Source organism: Lithobates pipiens, unplaced genomic scaffold, assembly GCF_037356315.1.
Source record: "Lithobates pipiens isolate NorthernLeopardFrog02 unplaced genomic scaffold, aLitPip1_a1.2 Scaffold_22, whole genome shotgun sequence".
In the NCBI taxonomy this organism is placed as follows: Eukaryota; Metazoa; Chordata; class Amphibia; order Anura; family Ranidae; genus Lithobates; species Lithobates pipiens.
This window is the reverse complement of record NW_027507784.1, coordinates 299,844,678-299,860,878: the sequence shown is the minus strand read 5'-3', so window position 1 is coordinate 299,860,878 and position 16,201 is coordinate 299,844,678. Positions and strand designations below refer to the sequence as shown.

The 16,201-nt window shown below is 42.4% G+C and overlaps 1 protein-coding gene across 1 annotated transcript in view; it reads right to left on the bottom strand.

Moving 5' to 3' along the window:
- The window catches only part of TEDC2 (tubulin epsilon and delta complex 2), a 96,300-nt gene extending 87,403 nt beyond the window's left edge, over nucleotides 1-8,897 (bottom strand). The window contains exons 1-3 of the mRNA XM_077449228.1: nucleotides 8,806-8,897; nucleotides 7,107-7,191; nucleotides 3,862-3,931 (exon numbers count right to left, since the gene is read on the bottom strand). Of these exons, the coding sequence (XP_077305354.1) occupies nucleotides 3,862-3,887 (26 nt within the window). The 5' untranslated portion in view covers nucleotides 3,888-3,931; nucleotides 7,107-7,191; nucleotides 8,806-8,897. The remainder of the gene's footprint in view (nucleotides 1-3,861; nucleotides 3,932-7,106; nucleotides 7,192-8,805) is intronic.
- Between the last annotated feature and the right edge of the window lie 7,304 nt (nucleotides 8,898-16,201).

The following is a 16,201-nucleotide window of genomic DNA, read 5'->3' as shown; positions in this document are numbered from 1 at the left end:
AGGAGTGGAGGATACTTTAAACGTTAAATTTTAAATGTTCAGGTCTAGAAAGTTGAATTGCTCATTTGTTTTCTTTTTAGTCAAGAAGCCCCAAGAGAGTAGTAGGCTCTTGAAAAATGTCGGTTGGAACTAGGAAAACAGGTAATGTTGCATAGCATGTCAAGCTTCCCTGTGCATGGAAGATATGCTTGAGTGGGGAGGTAGGCAGCACATGCCCAGTGCAGCTTCTAGTTCTTCTAAGGGGGCAGGTGACACACCGAGGCTATGAGATTAGGGGGACACTGCTATGCATGGAAGATGCTGTAAAGGACTGCAGCGGTTATTTTAATTGACCAAACTTTGAAGTGCTATCTATACAGCAATGCCTAAGTGATTAATGCTCAACCCAGCCTAAGACATTGCTACATTCCATTGCCAAAGTGTTTTCTCTTATTAATTGAATTCTATTGTAATGTTTGAATCATCACGGTTAGGTAGGGTAGTCACATACAGTACAAGATGTTAATTTTGCCCAAGACACTATTTACTTCCGCACAGTACCCATTCAGGTTCCTAGGGTCTTTTTACGCACCATTGACAGATTTCTTAAGAAGTATATAAAGGAAGGGTAATAAAGCCAGGATTCCCTTTTCTGTCTTATTCAAACATAAATCGTAAGGTGGGGTAGGTTTACCAATGCTCATTTATTATTATTATGCAGCATTACTTGATCAGATTAAGGGCTGTTTTTTTTTTACCTCAGAACAAGCATTGGGTGAATATTGAGTGGGCCATGATACCCAACTATGACTTGCAGTCATTATACACCAAATGGATCTACAACCCCATTCACATACCATTATTACCTTCTATCTCCATTTCAATGGATGCCTGGGGGTTCATGGTTAACTATCCTAATCCTCGACACCCCAGCAAGCAGATGAGAATTCTATTAAAGAGCTTATGAACATCTGCTACAATCAGTTACTGTTACCCCATGGATCCAAATGGGCCTTACGTCCTTTTAAGATCTTAGATCACAGACAGTGGGTGAACTATACTTATACTTACCTATGGATACGGGCCTTCCATCAAAAGCACCCTCTTACAGTTGATGCAAAAATGTGGCAATATTTACAGCCTCAGGATCAAATAAAGGTGGTCTCTCACGGTTTTAGAAATATCTGCAATATTCTGCCCCTTCTATAAAATCAGCTCATATGGTGAGCTGGGAAAAAGACTTTGGTAAAACTTTCTCTGATAAGGAATGGCAACACACACACATTGGTCAACTCAATTAGTGTGACCCATTGCGTGAATCATTGGGATAAAGCCCTTAGGATTCTATACAGGGGACACTTCACTCCATACATATTATCTAAAATTTATTCTGATGTCTCCCACTTATGTTGGCGGCAATGTGGCTTGACTGGGAATTGAATGCATATATTGTAGGACTGTAGGTCCCTCCGTAGTTTTTGAAATACGGTGTTCTCCCTCATCTCTCAAACTACAGGTATTTTTGTTTCCCCGTCTCTTCATTTAGCATTATTGGGCCTAATGATAGACCAGTTCCCAGTACGATTGAGAACCCTAACCCTAACCCTTTGCATATTCTTATAGCTGCAAGATTAACGCATGGAACACTAGGTACCTAATCTCACTGAAGTGATTTGCAGAGTTAATACCCATTACTTATATGAAAATTTCTTAGCAATTAATAGCCATGGTCTTAAATCCTTTTATTCTAAATAGGCTCAATGGGATTCCCTTACAAGGTATTTGATTTATGACAATTCCAACAACCATGATTACAGTCTGCTTATACTTTGTGTTTAGTGAATTACTGGTGCTAGTTATATTTGTATTTTTCTTGAATAATACATATTACATAGTACTCTAGTTCTTACCATGAAACACTGTCTATCCACGTATTTGGTCCTGTCACAATGCTTCTGAATGTACTATAGTGAGCGCAACTTGTTATGGGGAAATTGTAGGTAAACACTGTGCTAGTGGTACTGTTCATATTTACACGTGTCTTACTATTATTAAGGCTTAGACTCCTCTAAAAATGTTGTATTTTCTTAATCTTTAATAATAAAAATAAATAAATATTTGAAAGAACGTTTTTATTAATGCATAATCTTATAAAATATTTGCATGGTTGTATTTAATCCATAAAGATGATCCACACAACCGCTGTTGCTCGAAACTCTTGCTTTTTATTCAGGAAACCACAGTGTACAGTACGCAGATACAATCAGTTGACGTGTTTCAGCCTACATGGCTTTAGTCATAACTACAATAAAACATGAAACTTTGAAATATATAGTAGCTATAGTATCAAAGGCTTCACCTACTAACTGGATTAACTGATGGATATAAATGCAAAAAACTGATTACAGGAAAGCTGCAGCAGTGCCACCAATCGGTTCCAATGTGTGCCACCAGTGCCCATCAGTGACATAAATCAATGGCCATTACTGGTGCCAGTCAGTTCTGCCTTTTAGTGCCTGCTCACCAGTGCTGCCCATCAATTCCCATCAGTGCCACCTTATCAGTGCCCATCAGTGAAGTAGAATTATTATTTACAAAATGTACTGACAGAAACTAAGAAAAACGTTATTTTTATTTCAAAATTGGTCTTTTTTTTTGTAAAATAAATAAATAAAAATAAAAAATAAAAAACAGCAGTGATTAAATACCACCAAATGAAAGCTCAGTGTGTGTGAAGAAAATGCTTAAATATTTCATTTGGGTACAGCACTGTATGCATGAAAAATGGTATGAGCAGGAAGGGGGTGAAAGTGTCCAGTACTGAAGCAGTTAAAGACTAGATCTCAGGGGCTAAACATGAGATGGGATCTGGACCTGCATGTACATTAGGTTGCCTCTCTTCCTGGTTTCCTCTTCTCTGCATACAATTACAGCATGCTTTTGTCTATTATCTCCTTACCTCTCCCTTTACTACACAACCATTTAATCCTACTGTTAATTTTTATTCATATGTTTTTTGTATACTGTCTTTCTATGATGTCTGTGAAGTATAGTGACATTTACATCAGTTCCTCTGCTATTGCATTTGATACTTTAGTGACTACAGATTTCAAAGTTTCATGTTTCATTGTAGTTATGATTAAAGCTGTGTAGGCTGAAACGCGTCAACTGATTGTATCTGCGTACTGTACACTGTGATGTCTGAAACAAAAGATTTTAGAGCAATATCAGTTGTTGGATCATCTTGGATTATTACTCTCAGATGGGCGACTGTGGATCAGGCACCTGTGAGCTCTGCTGATTGTAAACTATATGGGTATCAGCACTGAAATCTTTGTTTGCATGGCTATATTGAACCACTTCCTGACTGGATGGGTGGGAGCACTGCTATCACGGGTGGATGTCATATGGGGTCTTCTCAGTTGCGTGCCTTGTGCACGCCCTAGCGGCCGCACAGTGGTGTTATCTGTGACCCTCTGTAACCAAACACAGCAGAACACAGTTCAATGTACCAGGCCACTGTGTGCAGCCCTAGTGCCAGGTGGTCGCTGTGACCAGTTGTATACAATAACTCGGTCATTCAGCCATGTGATCAGTCACAGCGATCACATGGCTCAGCCCCAATAACGGACCTGTACCATGTGATAGCTGTGGCCAATCACAGCTACCAAAACAGTACACAATGGCACATGAATGGATGATGTTCACAAAGTAAACATTATAGCTTATACAGCGATCACCACTATTGTGTGCTGACACTATATGGTGTTTTGTTTTTTATAATAAATGTTTTATTCTAAGGACATTTATATTGCTGTGGCTGTTAAAGTAAAATTTATAAATCTACTGCCTACTTTGCAGAACAAACTGTTGTATTCTTACCTGTGTGAGGAGCTTGAAGACAACATTATGAAATTCTCAGGTCTGAGTATGAAATGTTCATATGTATCACCTAAAGACAAAGTTTAAGCGGTTTATAATATTAGAAAACCTGTGACAATTGGGCCTATGCAAACATTTAAACATTCAAAATTAAAATATAATATGCAAGCATGTTTTTTTATATGGGCCTGGTCCTGTAGCCTCTTGGGAGATGCGATATAACTATCAAAGGAGGCTGCAGGACCAGAGACACATCATTCTGGCTTACCAGAATGGAAGCCGGGAGCAGGGCGTTTGACCCAGATCACCCCAATAAGTAAGCCTGTAAATTAAAAAGGAGGAACAGGGTGTTAAAGGGAATTTGCCAGAATGGTGCTTGCCTGGCACAGCCAAGTCTTCCATACAATGATAGTGGCAGCCAATAAAATCAAGAGTTGTACAGTGCTGGATGCCTGCCTGTGTTCTCAAAGAAGTGCTGATGTAGGTACCTTTACCTATTAGATTATTTTAAAATTATGGTTTAGTCTCTATTTTTTAATATACATCTTTGATAAAAATGCTATCAGTGTTAAATTTTTAAATATATTTTGCTTCTATGTATAGTTTGCAAGTGGTGGTAACTATATTTGCTTTTCACCTACTGCCATAGTGTCATAATACAATTCTATGAATTTGCGGACGCACTAAAAACCATGCACTCCCTCTGTAGCTGATATCTTATCTTAGCAGCTGCTAACTAGGGGGGACTGAATAATCCAGAACTAAAAAGAGCGCTCCCTCTAGTGATAAATCTACTAATCCTTAGCCACTTGACCTCCGGAATTTTTTACCCCTTCATGACCAGGGCATTTTTTGCTATTCAGCACTGTGCTACTTTAACTAGCAATTGTGCCATCATGCAACACTAAACAATTAAATGTTCAGCATTTTTTTTCATACAAATAGAGCTTTCTTATGGTGGCATTTGATCACCACTGGGTTTAATTTTTTGCGATATGAACATTAAAAAAAAAAAAAAAAAAAAAACATTTTGAAAAAAAATTCTGTTATAAAACCTATCCAATAAAAAAAAAAAAAAAAAAAAAAAAAATCGAATTTCTTCATAAATGTAGGCCAAAATGTTTTCTGCTACATGTCTTTTGTAAAAGAAAAAAATCCCAATTGGTGTATATTAATTGGTTTGTGCGAACGAAGATTATAGTGTCTACAAACTATGGTATATTAACTGGAATTTAATTACCGTATTTGCCGGCGTATAAGGCGACTGGGCGTATAAGACGACCCCCTATTTTTCAAGTGAAAACATAGGTTTTGGGCAATACTCGCGGTATAAGACTACCCCCCTTCTGAGGCAACACCATTTAAAAAAAACATTAGAACCATTAAAAAACACAAAGCTAGAATGCCAACTACTCATCCGCCTTGCTGTGTTATGTCATAAAGTAAATCAAACAATAATAACACAAACAGAGATCTATTGAATGCCACAACTCTGGAAAGTAGAATTTTTCACTAACCAAACCTATACCACTTTTGGGTTACATTCTATGGGAATTGTCCACCAAAATGCATCTAATAACCCCCCTGTCATATGTCCCAGATTTACCTGTCCCTCTTGGGTGCCTGGTACCTCAAAGGCAAACAGCAGGATGTATAGTAGTAGGAGATCAGTGAATGGATTCTCCCAGGGAAGTATGGTGAGCAGTGTATTATTTTAATGAATACAACGCCTGCTTGGATTGGCAGAGGCTGTAGCATCATCAGCCCTTGCCTCTCTCGCGCTCTCTCTCTCAAAGCCAATCCGAGCAGGCTAATCTATGTAGCCTGCTCGGATTGGCAGAGGTTGTTACTCCAATCCAAGCAGGCTCTGTATTCATTAATAGAATACATCGCTCGCCGGGATTGGCTCAACGGCGTATACTGTTTGTAGCTGAAGCCACATACAGTATTAGCAGACATTTGGGGGCTGACATCCATCAGGCAGCATTGTATACCCGTCGTATAAGACGACCCCGGATTTTTGGGCATTTTTTTTAAGTGTAAAAGGTAGTCTTATACGCCAGAAAATACAGTAGCTATGACACTATACTAGTAATGGCAGTGATCAGCAACTCATATTGGGACTGTGATAGTGTGGTGGGCAATCTGGTGCTCGCTGCCACCGGGGGGGGGGGGGGGGGGGGGGGTGTGGGTACACTGACATAATTAGTGATACTAATACAGTGATCAGTGCGAATGCTGTACGTTGTCATGGTACTAATGACACTGGCTGGGAAGGGGCAAAGGGTTAATTGTGTACCTAATAATATGTAATGTGTGTTGCTTTCACCTAACTATATGGCTGTTTTTTTTTTCCTCGCTGCTTTGCAGGGAGAACAAACAGCCAGATCGCTGTTCACAGTACACAGCGTTCTGTGTTTTTGCAAACACAGAACTTTGTGTGTGATTGGTCACAGCCGATCAGCTGACGATCAGCTGACTTCAGCCAAAATCATTGGCTGAAAATCAGTTGCCAAACTGGTGCCGTGTCCAATAACGGCACTGGACGGCAGTGGGCGTGACGTACAGGCCCACCTGCAGTACAATTACTGTGGGCAGACGCAAAGTAATTAATACAACAACATAGGGCTGGGGAAAAAAAATCTATTTAAATCTTGAATCGAGTTGAGAGGTTAAATCGACTCAAAATTTAAGCAAATCGATTTTTTTTTCCACCACCACGCCGGTCCTGAGGAGCTGCAGGCAGGAGTTTTTAGGCGAGGGCGCAGTTTCGGCCTAGTCCGCAAGGCTGGACGCCGCAGCCTCGCCTAAAAACTCCTGCCCGCAGCTCCTCAGGACCAGCGCGGTGTCCGGAAAAGAAAACAAAAAAAAAAACACCTTGATTCGAATCGTGAACCAAGTTTTTTTTTAAAGAAAAATTGCCCAGCTCTACAACAACAAAATATGGAAGGGCAAGCATGTACAGATTAGGCTGGAGGAAACTTCAGAGCTGCCAAACATTAAAAAAATGTCCTTGGGGTTCACTGTAGTCCTGGGCTGGTATTAGAAGCTTCTTACAAGTCCTATTATCTCATACAACCACAGAAGAGAGTGCTCTCAATTATCAAATATTTATGAGCATACAATTTGCTTGCAGCTCTTCAATACCTATTAACTAAAAAGCCACAGAGCTTCAATAGAAAACAAAACGGCAATGTACAATCCAGATAAAAGGGATTTGATTTTTCAAGTATCCAGCGACAAACCTTCTGTGGATCACACACTGCAGGGATCCCTTCATATGTCTTCAGAGATGGTCGGATTCAGTAGAGAAGCAGATCAGTTTGTTCCCTATATAGAAAACAGGATTAGATTGTAAGCTCTTAGGAACAGGGCCATCCTAACAATCTTGCATTGTGTTGTAACTGTACTATCTTCCTTTATATTGTAACTGTACTATTCTCCCTTTATATTGTAAAGTGCTGTGCAAACTGTTGGTGCTATATTTAGTAAATCCTGTGTATCCATAATAATGACTTCATCATTTTAACTCTCTTGTGCTTGTTATTGCTTGAAGTGGAACTAAACTTCTACCCTTTACAGCCAAGGAAGCTGCCATCTTAGAAAACTACAAGGTCCGGCAGCCTTTGCGGCTCAATGAACTACCACGGCGCTGTTGAGCTTTGTAGTAGTTCATTGATGTTACCTGCTAGTATGCAACTGCTTGGTCATATGATGTATGGCCAAACAGCTTACACGTAGAGCCTGCAAGAGCCCTGCATAGCACCCATGATCTGCAATGCTTTCTAGGCTCCCAAAAACAATAATAAATAAAATAATGCACATTTTTTTACCTGCAAAAAGATGTGTATTTATTATTATATTTAAAAAGGTTAACTTATCCTTTAACCACATCAATACCAAGCACCCCCCCCCCCCCCCCCTCCTGCCCAGGCCAATTTTCAGCTTTCAGCGCTGTTGCACTTGATGGTATGCGATCACCTCTGGGGTTTTTAGATAAAAAAAAAGGCGGAAAATTTGTGAAAAAAAATAGTTTTTCTTTGTTTCTCTTATAAAATTTTGTAAATAAGCAAGTTTTCTCCTTCACTGATAAGGAATCACTAATGGGGGTGGCACCAGTGAGTTAGCACTGATAAGGTAGCACTGATGATGGGCAATAATATGCAGCACTGATGGGCATTGTTAGATGGCACCGATGGGTACTTATGGGTGGCACTAAGGAGGCACTGGCAGGCATCACTGATGGGCACCAATTGGCATGATATATGGGCACTGATTGCCATCCCTGGTGGTCATGGGTGGCATACCTGGTGGTCATCAGTGGTGGACATCCCTGGTGGCCCTAGCTGGACATCCTTGGGGGGTCTGCGCTGATAATCAATCAGCACAGACCCCCCCCACCCCCCATCAGGAGACAGTAGCCGATCACCTCTCCTCTACTCACGTCTATCGGAGCGATCCCCGTGCCCACCCTTTTCGAAGCCAATTAGAGCCTCCAGCTCTAATCATGTGCTTAAAAAAAATCCATAGAAATCCATGCATCTGCACCCTGCATGTAGTCTAGGGGCCGGGCGCATGGATTGGGGTGAGCAGCGCCCGTGTGCCCCTAATGGACGGGCCACTACTGCCCGGTATGGTATTGGTTAAAAAGGTGACCTTAACCTTTAAGGTAAGTAGTAACCCCTTTAATCTCACTTTAATGTCACCACTGTGCATCTGAAATGGGGGTGCATTTCTGCACACCTCCCCACAATGCACAGCTGTGAGCCTTGCCTTAGTGTATAAAGCCTCAGGCCTATACAAAGCACCTGCAGCTCACTGAGCTTGGTTCCTCTCCACATGTATGATGTGATCAGGGCTGTCGCCTCCCCATCCCCTCCCGTACTAGGGCTACACACGGAACTGATCGGGAAGTCCTATGGAGAGGAGAGTTCGGTGTATTACCCGGTACACGTGTCTGACGTGCAGTGGCCGGGAACTCAGCGATCAGCCCGGGAGAAGAGGAAGCAGGAAATAAGCGAGATCCTACCTTAGTGATTGTTACTAAGAGGAAGACGCCGAACCCGCCTCCGCCAATCAGAGGACGCAGCGCAAATCAGATTCATGACAGCTTACCAATCATCATCCTTTTCATACTACAAACTGCACAGGCGGGATTGCTTATTCTTTCTGCAGCGTGTTAGAGGCTGTCTACTGATGATGAGGAGGAGGAGGGGGAGGAGCCTGCAGGGATGGATCTGGCATATCCTACCTACCTGGATGTCTAATGAATTCAAAGAGGATCTTCTTCACTCTGAAAAAACGTAAATGTCAGCAGATACAAATACTGTAACTGCTTATTTTTAAAAAGGTAGTAAAGCACACTTGGTGATTGTTACCTACCTACAAGTAAGCCTGTAGGTAACATAAATATCTCCAAAACCATTTAGGAGACATTCACCCTGGGTGCAGCTGGTGACATTGCCGGTGTTCTGCCTAATAGAGTCCGCCCATCAAATGGTGTCCGCAGACAAAGCTTCGGAAAAACTCAGAAGCTGAACGGCGCCTGCGCCGTGAGTGGAGGTGGTAGCCCCACCATCCAAGCGGACATAGGGTTGTGAATTTTAGAATTTTAGAGGGCCCCTCGCGGGCGAGCTTCGCTCGCCACTCTTCGGGCTCGGCCTCGCTCCACTCGGCTCTTTTTTATTCTAACTCTATGTCCACTTGGATAGTGGGGATAGAACCTGGACTCACGGCGCAGGCGCCGTTCATCCTCGGCAATTTTCGGAATCTGTGTTCCTGTGTACTGCGCATGCGCAGTACGCAGGGGACACTATCTGATGGAGGACACTATTTTACAAGACACCGGCACATGCACTCTGAAGGTCTGACATACTTTGTCGGAGTACCTTCAGAGCTTCATGCCGGTGTTCTACCGGATAGTGCCCGCCGTCGAAAAGTGCCCACGCATGCGTAGTATGGAATTGCACTCCAGCTGATTTGCTAATCAGCTGGCCTGACATAACCAGGGCGTATGCGCACATCGCAGGAGGTATCTCTCAATGGGAGATACCATTTCACTGGCACAATTGAAACCTATACAAACAGCGGAGGGAGACTGTTGTGTTGAAGGGCTGGATTTTTCTGTGTTGCAACCCGCCCTTTCACACAGGCAAAACCGGCCATTCAACACACCAAACCCGCCCTGCAACACAGACAAAACCGGACCATCAGCACACTGTAAAGCCACCCCACAACAGTGAAGTACAATGTGACAACAATGGTCTCCTCCCACTGTTTGTATAGGTTTCAGTTGTGCCCATGAAATGGTATCTCCCGTCGAGAGATACCTCCTACGATGTGCACATGCGGCATGGTTACGTCAGGCCAGCTGAATGGCAAATCAGCTGAAGTACCCTTCAATACTGCGCATGCGTTGGCACTTTTCGATGGTGGGCACTATCCGATAGAACATGGAGGGAGTGACATCATCACAGGGAGTGACGTCACGTCATTGCAGCTTCAGCCAATTACATAGCCAGATTGTGCCAACCTGGGAGAAAGACGGGGGGGGGGATGTCAGCTGTGAAAAGCACGCTGCTGGAAGTTTTTTCTTCCAAGGTAAGTATTTCATAATGTGCTAGTATGTGATTCATACTAGCATAATATACAATTGCCTTACAGGTTGTTTTTTTTTAACCAGCCGCAGTTTACTCCAGCTTTAACCTCTTGCTGACCGCCTCACGTATATTTACTGCTGGGCGGTGGCTCCTCTGCGCAGAATTACATACAGGTACGTGACTCTGCATTGCTGGGTTTGCGGTGCGCCGCCGGCGACACACTTCTGCTGTGATTGGACACAGCAGGATCCAATCATCAGGTCTAGCAGACCGATATCTGTAGGTCTTCTGCCAAAAACTCCCACCACGTCACTTCTCTAGCAGCAATAATTGGAGATTACGATGAGTTGGCTGTTTTCACAGAACACTAGGTAAGGAGGAAAAAAGTTGTTTGGTTAGTTCCGGGCAGACTTACAATCTCCACTCGTATCACATATAGTAGTGTATACACTGCCGGTGTTCTGTGAAAACAGCCAACTCATCCAAATCTTTAATTACTGATGCTGGAAGCCCCCGCACCAGAATTTTTTTAAAAATGGCATGGGGTCCCCCCCCAAAATCCATACCCTTATCCGAGCATGCAGGTCAGGAAGCACCTTGTTGATGGGGACAAGGGCCTCTTCCCAACAACCCTGGGCGGTGGTTGTGGGGGGTTCTGTGGGCAGGGGGATTATCAGAATCTGGAAGCCCCCTTTAACAAGGGGATCCTCAGATCCTGACCCCCCATGTGAATAAGTATGGTATACATTGTACTCCTGCCCTTTCACCAATAAAAAAATAAAATTAAGAAGTGTGGTGTTACAGAACACAAGAGACGTTTTTTGACAAGTCCTTTATTAAAAATCATGTCTTCTTCCTCCGGTGCCTCTTCTCCCTCCAGTGTTTGTTTGTTCTCTCTGGTGGTTTCTTCTTCCTCTTCTCTCTCCGGTGATGTCTGCTTCATCCACCTGTGCTGCCTGCAAAAAAAAAAAAAAACACGTTCTTCCTCTGACGCTGGCTGCCTCTGTTGTGACGGCTCCCGCTGTCTGGCGCGCGCGCGGCGGGAATTTCAAAGTAATGTACGGGTACTTTACTTTGCCGAAGTATATATGCCAACAGCAGCCGGCAAGTGGTTAAAGAGAAAATATATTAAAAAAACTCCAAATGAAAATTGCATGCAAAAACACATAAAAAAAACAAGGATTTAAAAACTTTGTTTTTCTTTAACCTTAAAGTATAACTAAAGGCAAAACTTTTCTTTTCGTTTTGGATAAAGCGGCGAGGGACAAGAACATCTGTCAGTTTTCATTGTTGTCTGTGCCCCTGTTAAGGAGATTCTCCCACTCTATTTGTCCTGTTTACCATTATCATCGAAAGTGAAAGTAAAAGAAATCTTACATTTTGGATTACATAGTAGGCGAGGTTGAAAAAAGACAGTCCATCAAGTCCAACCTATGTGTGTGATTATACATCAGTATTGCATTGTATATCCCTGTATGTTGTGGTTGTTAAGGTGCTTATCTAATAGTTTTTTGAAATTATTGATGCCCCCGCTGAGACCACCACCTCTGGAAGAGAATTCCACATCCTTGCCACTCTTACAGTAAAAACCCCTCTACGCAGTTTAAGATTAAACCGATTTTCTTCCAATTTTACAGATTTTCTTCAAATTTTAGTGAATAGCCGTGTGTCTTATTAAATACCCTATTGTGGGTCACAGTACAGTATTAGTACATTAAAATCATATCCCCTCTCAAGTGTCTCTTCTACAGAGAGAACAAGTTCACTGCTCGTAACCTTTCTTCATAACTGAGGTCTTCCAGTCCCTTTATTAGTTTTGCTGCCCTTCTCTGGACTCTCTCTAGTTCCAGCACATCCTTCCTGAAAATGCCTGCCTGGAATATGGACTTGTTGCAAATAACACACAAAGGTTTTTCTTCCCACTTGCTTTTTAGTTTATTAATTATCCTTTCACCTCTAATTGAGAACTGCATTTCTTTGAATGGACAATAAGGTTTAAACACTATTACTTGAGCAACAGCGCCACTTTCCTATGTTTTTTTCACAATTATGCAAAAATATAGTTATTCTTAAAGCTGTAATAAACTCTGCTATACTCAATTGTCCGCTGCCTGAGAGGCCCCCATCATTGCTGGCATCTTCTCACTGGCTTCTTCTGGATGCTGGTCTTTGGGTCTATGATTGCCCGGCCCGGGATGATGTCACTCCTGTGTAGGATGGTCACTGGAGCTTGCAGCTCCCATTCTCCTGTGTCATGGAGCACTCGACAATGGCTGGGAATTCTGGGAATAGGGACACCACCCATAGGCTCCCATGGCCCAGTAGGTGTCGACGCTTCCTCCTCTTCCCTGCAGCCAACACTTACTAAAACAGAGGAGCCTGAGCTGCTGGATCACGTGATTGGACAGGATATAGGGTAGACAGGATAAGTAGGACGAGGTGAAGGGTACATTTTTAAGAATAGTTAGTATTAGGCTTAAATTGCACTTGTAAAGGTACAATTGCCAGTTTATTGTCCATTTGTGGTCTTCGTATTATCACAATGTTGCCATAAAGCAGCACTCGACAAACCCCGGTCGTCAGGTCACCATTGCGACAAGAAGTTTTGTCCTGGCACCAGGGCTGCCGCCCGAATGCTCCCCACATCCCACCCACGCCCCCATGCTATGTATTCTGGACTTCACTTGCCCATCTACGAGCCCAGGACCGGCATAGCAGGTGCCGCCGGGCAGAGGAGAGGGAGGAGAGCAGACACAGGTGTGGCATCACTTCCCAGTCCCCTTTGACAGTTTCCCCAGTCAACTACATGTGTGCAATTAGTTTAGTTCTGAATTCTTTTTTTAACAAATTTTGACAAATACGTTAATTTGGAAATAGCTCTGCCATAAAGATCTGTCACTATAAAACCTGAAATGATTAAAGATATCTGATCAGATGGCTGTCCTGTGCATTTGTATGGCAGGTTTCCAGCTTTGGATCCAACAGGGCAACTATGGGTTAGCTAAATATTTTTACTTTGCAGCTCCCATAGTCTGACTGAAACCTCCTATTGATATTCTCAGATCATTCATTCAAATTCTGTAAAAAAAAAAAACTGTAAGCGCAAATATTTGTGTACATGGAGTAATATAGCAGGCAATATGAGAGCAATAATGGCTCAATAGTCCATACAGCAACAGTTCTTAGGGTGAGGTAGAAGGAGGCAGCTGTCCTCAAAGAAAAGCCAACTCTGTAAACAGATTGAGGAAGGGGGAGAGACACAGGAAGCGCCAACTTGAGTGTAGTATATTAGATACGATTTGCCAATAAATCGTATCTCATATACAGTACTACACTCAGGTTGGCGCTTCCTGTGTCTCTCCCCCTTCCTCATTCAAATTCTGTAGACTGGGGGTTTCCATCAGCAGAGATAAAAGGTGATATAGCTGACTATGAAAAAAGGAAACAACGTTGCCATCTACTGTCTAGAAAGTGTATATCATATCAATATGCAATATTTATATTTACCAAATTAAACAAAAATAAACATTTTTTTTTTTTTAGAACTGACCATAATAAAGAAAATATGATGACAACCACTACACATTCCCTTTAAGCATTTAAAGCCTTGAGGTCTATTCAGCCGAGTCTCTTTGTGATCCTATCTGATTAGTTTCTAGCACGTATACATTCAAGACATGGGCTTTTCTCCGATACCTTCACATATCTCAGATAAGTTCTTCCAACTCAGTTAAGCGGAAACATATCTGAAAACATAATTACAGTATCAAATAGCTTATAGCTGAATTGAGAGTGAATGTCTGTCAGGGTTACTCATTAAATTCCTCTTGCACAGAAACTCCTTGTTTAAATGTAGCTTTAGGTTTTAATTAAACTGTGAGTGTTGCCGTATTCTCCGAACAATTTCTAGGAATGTTCAGTGTCTACAGATACGGGGAAGAAATTAATGTGGTCAACCAAAGGGCATGTCTGGAAAGAGGAAAGTGGAATAAAACACAGAAAGCAAAACAGAATTGTCTATACATATGATATAGCTTAGATCCAGAGTCTGCATGACCAGGGCCAGACTAATCCCAGACGCCAGGTAGTCATGACAACAGAAAAATGCGTCTTTTCACCTATATATGTAGCAGTAGGCCATATTTGGACATCACGTTGCCTAGGCACAGCTGGGAGATGAAGCCCTTTTCTACAAGAGCCGGGCCTTGTGTTATGTGATTATTGGAGATTTTAGTGTTGTTTTTGTCTAGTTGACACCTAATAGACATCAATTAGCACCTAAAATTAGCTAGTGGCAAGTCGATGATTTATTTGTTTACATTTGTTTTGTTCCTTTTTTTAGTGCGATGTATAAAGGATTAGAGAATTAACCCACGTAGGTGAGGGATGCCTGTAGATAAAAACAAACTATGCAGCTTTGACTAAAGTTGAATAATGCCCTTACAATAGGTCTAGGCCATTTATGCACCTCCTAAAGCTTGAATGAAACACTCCAGAGGTGGCATCATTCTGCGCAGTCTTGTTGCTAGGACATACGAAGACACTCCCAGTTATTACAGCTCATTTCCACCATCACAAGAACGAGCTCTCAAACCTCCGCACATGTGTGGTCCACTATCTCCTTCGTTGCAGCATTACTGAGCTCAGAGCTACTGCGATAGTAGTTCATCAAAAAAGTTCATCAAAAAAGTCCCAAAGTTAACGATCAACCAAAAAGAGTGCATATAATAATACTACTCTAATGCCTTGTACACACGGTCAGAGATTCAGACGGAAAAGGTCCGATCTGATTATATTGTCGGAAAATCGGATCTTGTGTGGGCTCTATCGGACTTTTTCCGTCGGAAATTCCGCCGGAAAAAATTTGAGAGCAGGATCTCAAATTTTCCGACAAAAAAATCCGATCTGACTTTTTCCAATCGTTTGTAGAAAATTCCGATCGGACAAAGTGCCAAGCATGCTCAGATCAAATTACAAGACCAAAGCTATTGGTTACTAGCCTCAACGTAGTCCCATCGTAATGAGCGAACGTCATCACGTTCCAAACGATCGGATTTTCCAACAACTTTGTCCAACCATGTGCAATCAAACACCAGTTTAGGACAAAATCTGTTTGAAAAAAATCTGGCGGATTTTGTTGTCGGAATGTCCGACCGTTTGTACAAGGCCAACCAGAAAGAGGAGAAGCAGCACTTTACCAAACACCACGGTTTGTGCAATGAATCTTACCAGATGGTATGGCCACCGATAAAGGAACGGTCAATTGCGATCTTATAAAAATCAACACCGGGATGTCCTGAATTTCCAAATGCTCCCCCACACAGCCTCTCCAAAGGCACCCACAGAGTTAGGAATGATTAAAAAAAACTCTCATAATGTAGTAACATCGATCCTCCAATTTATTAAAATGATTAAAAATACCAGACAAAATGGGCAGGCAAGCAGTATCACATATTGTTGAAATAAGAGCATCCAATCCTCCACTCGTTGTCGGCAAAAGCCTGCTTCCGGGTCTCAGGTTGCATGATAGCGCCACCTCCTCTGGCCCTTTCCAATGTGTTTCATCAAAACAGACATCGTCAGGGGGAGTGGCCGGGAACACTCACAGATATAACAGCAATGTGAAGCAGAGCAGGTCTCAGAAGTGCCGGCAGTGTCAGTCTTGAGGGGCAGGATGCGGCCTGGCCGGTTTGTACCCAAATAGGGAGTTTTCCAGGAAGGATGGTGTGTCCCTATCCTTT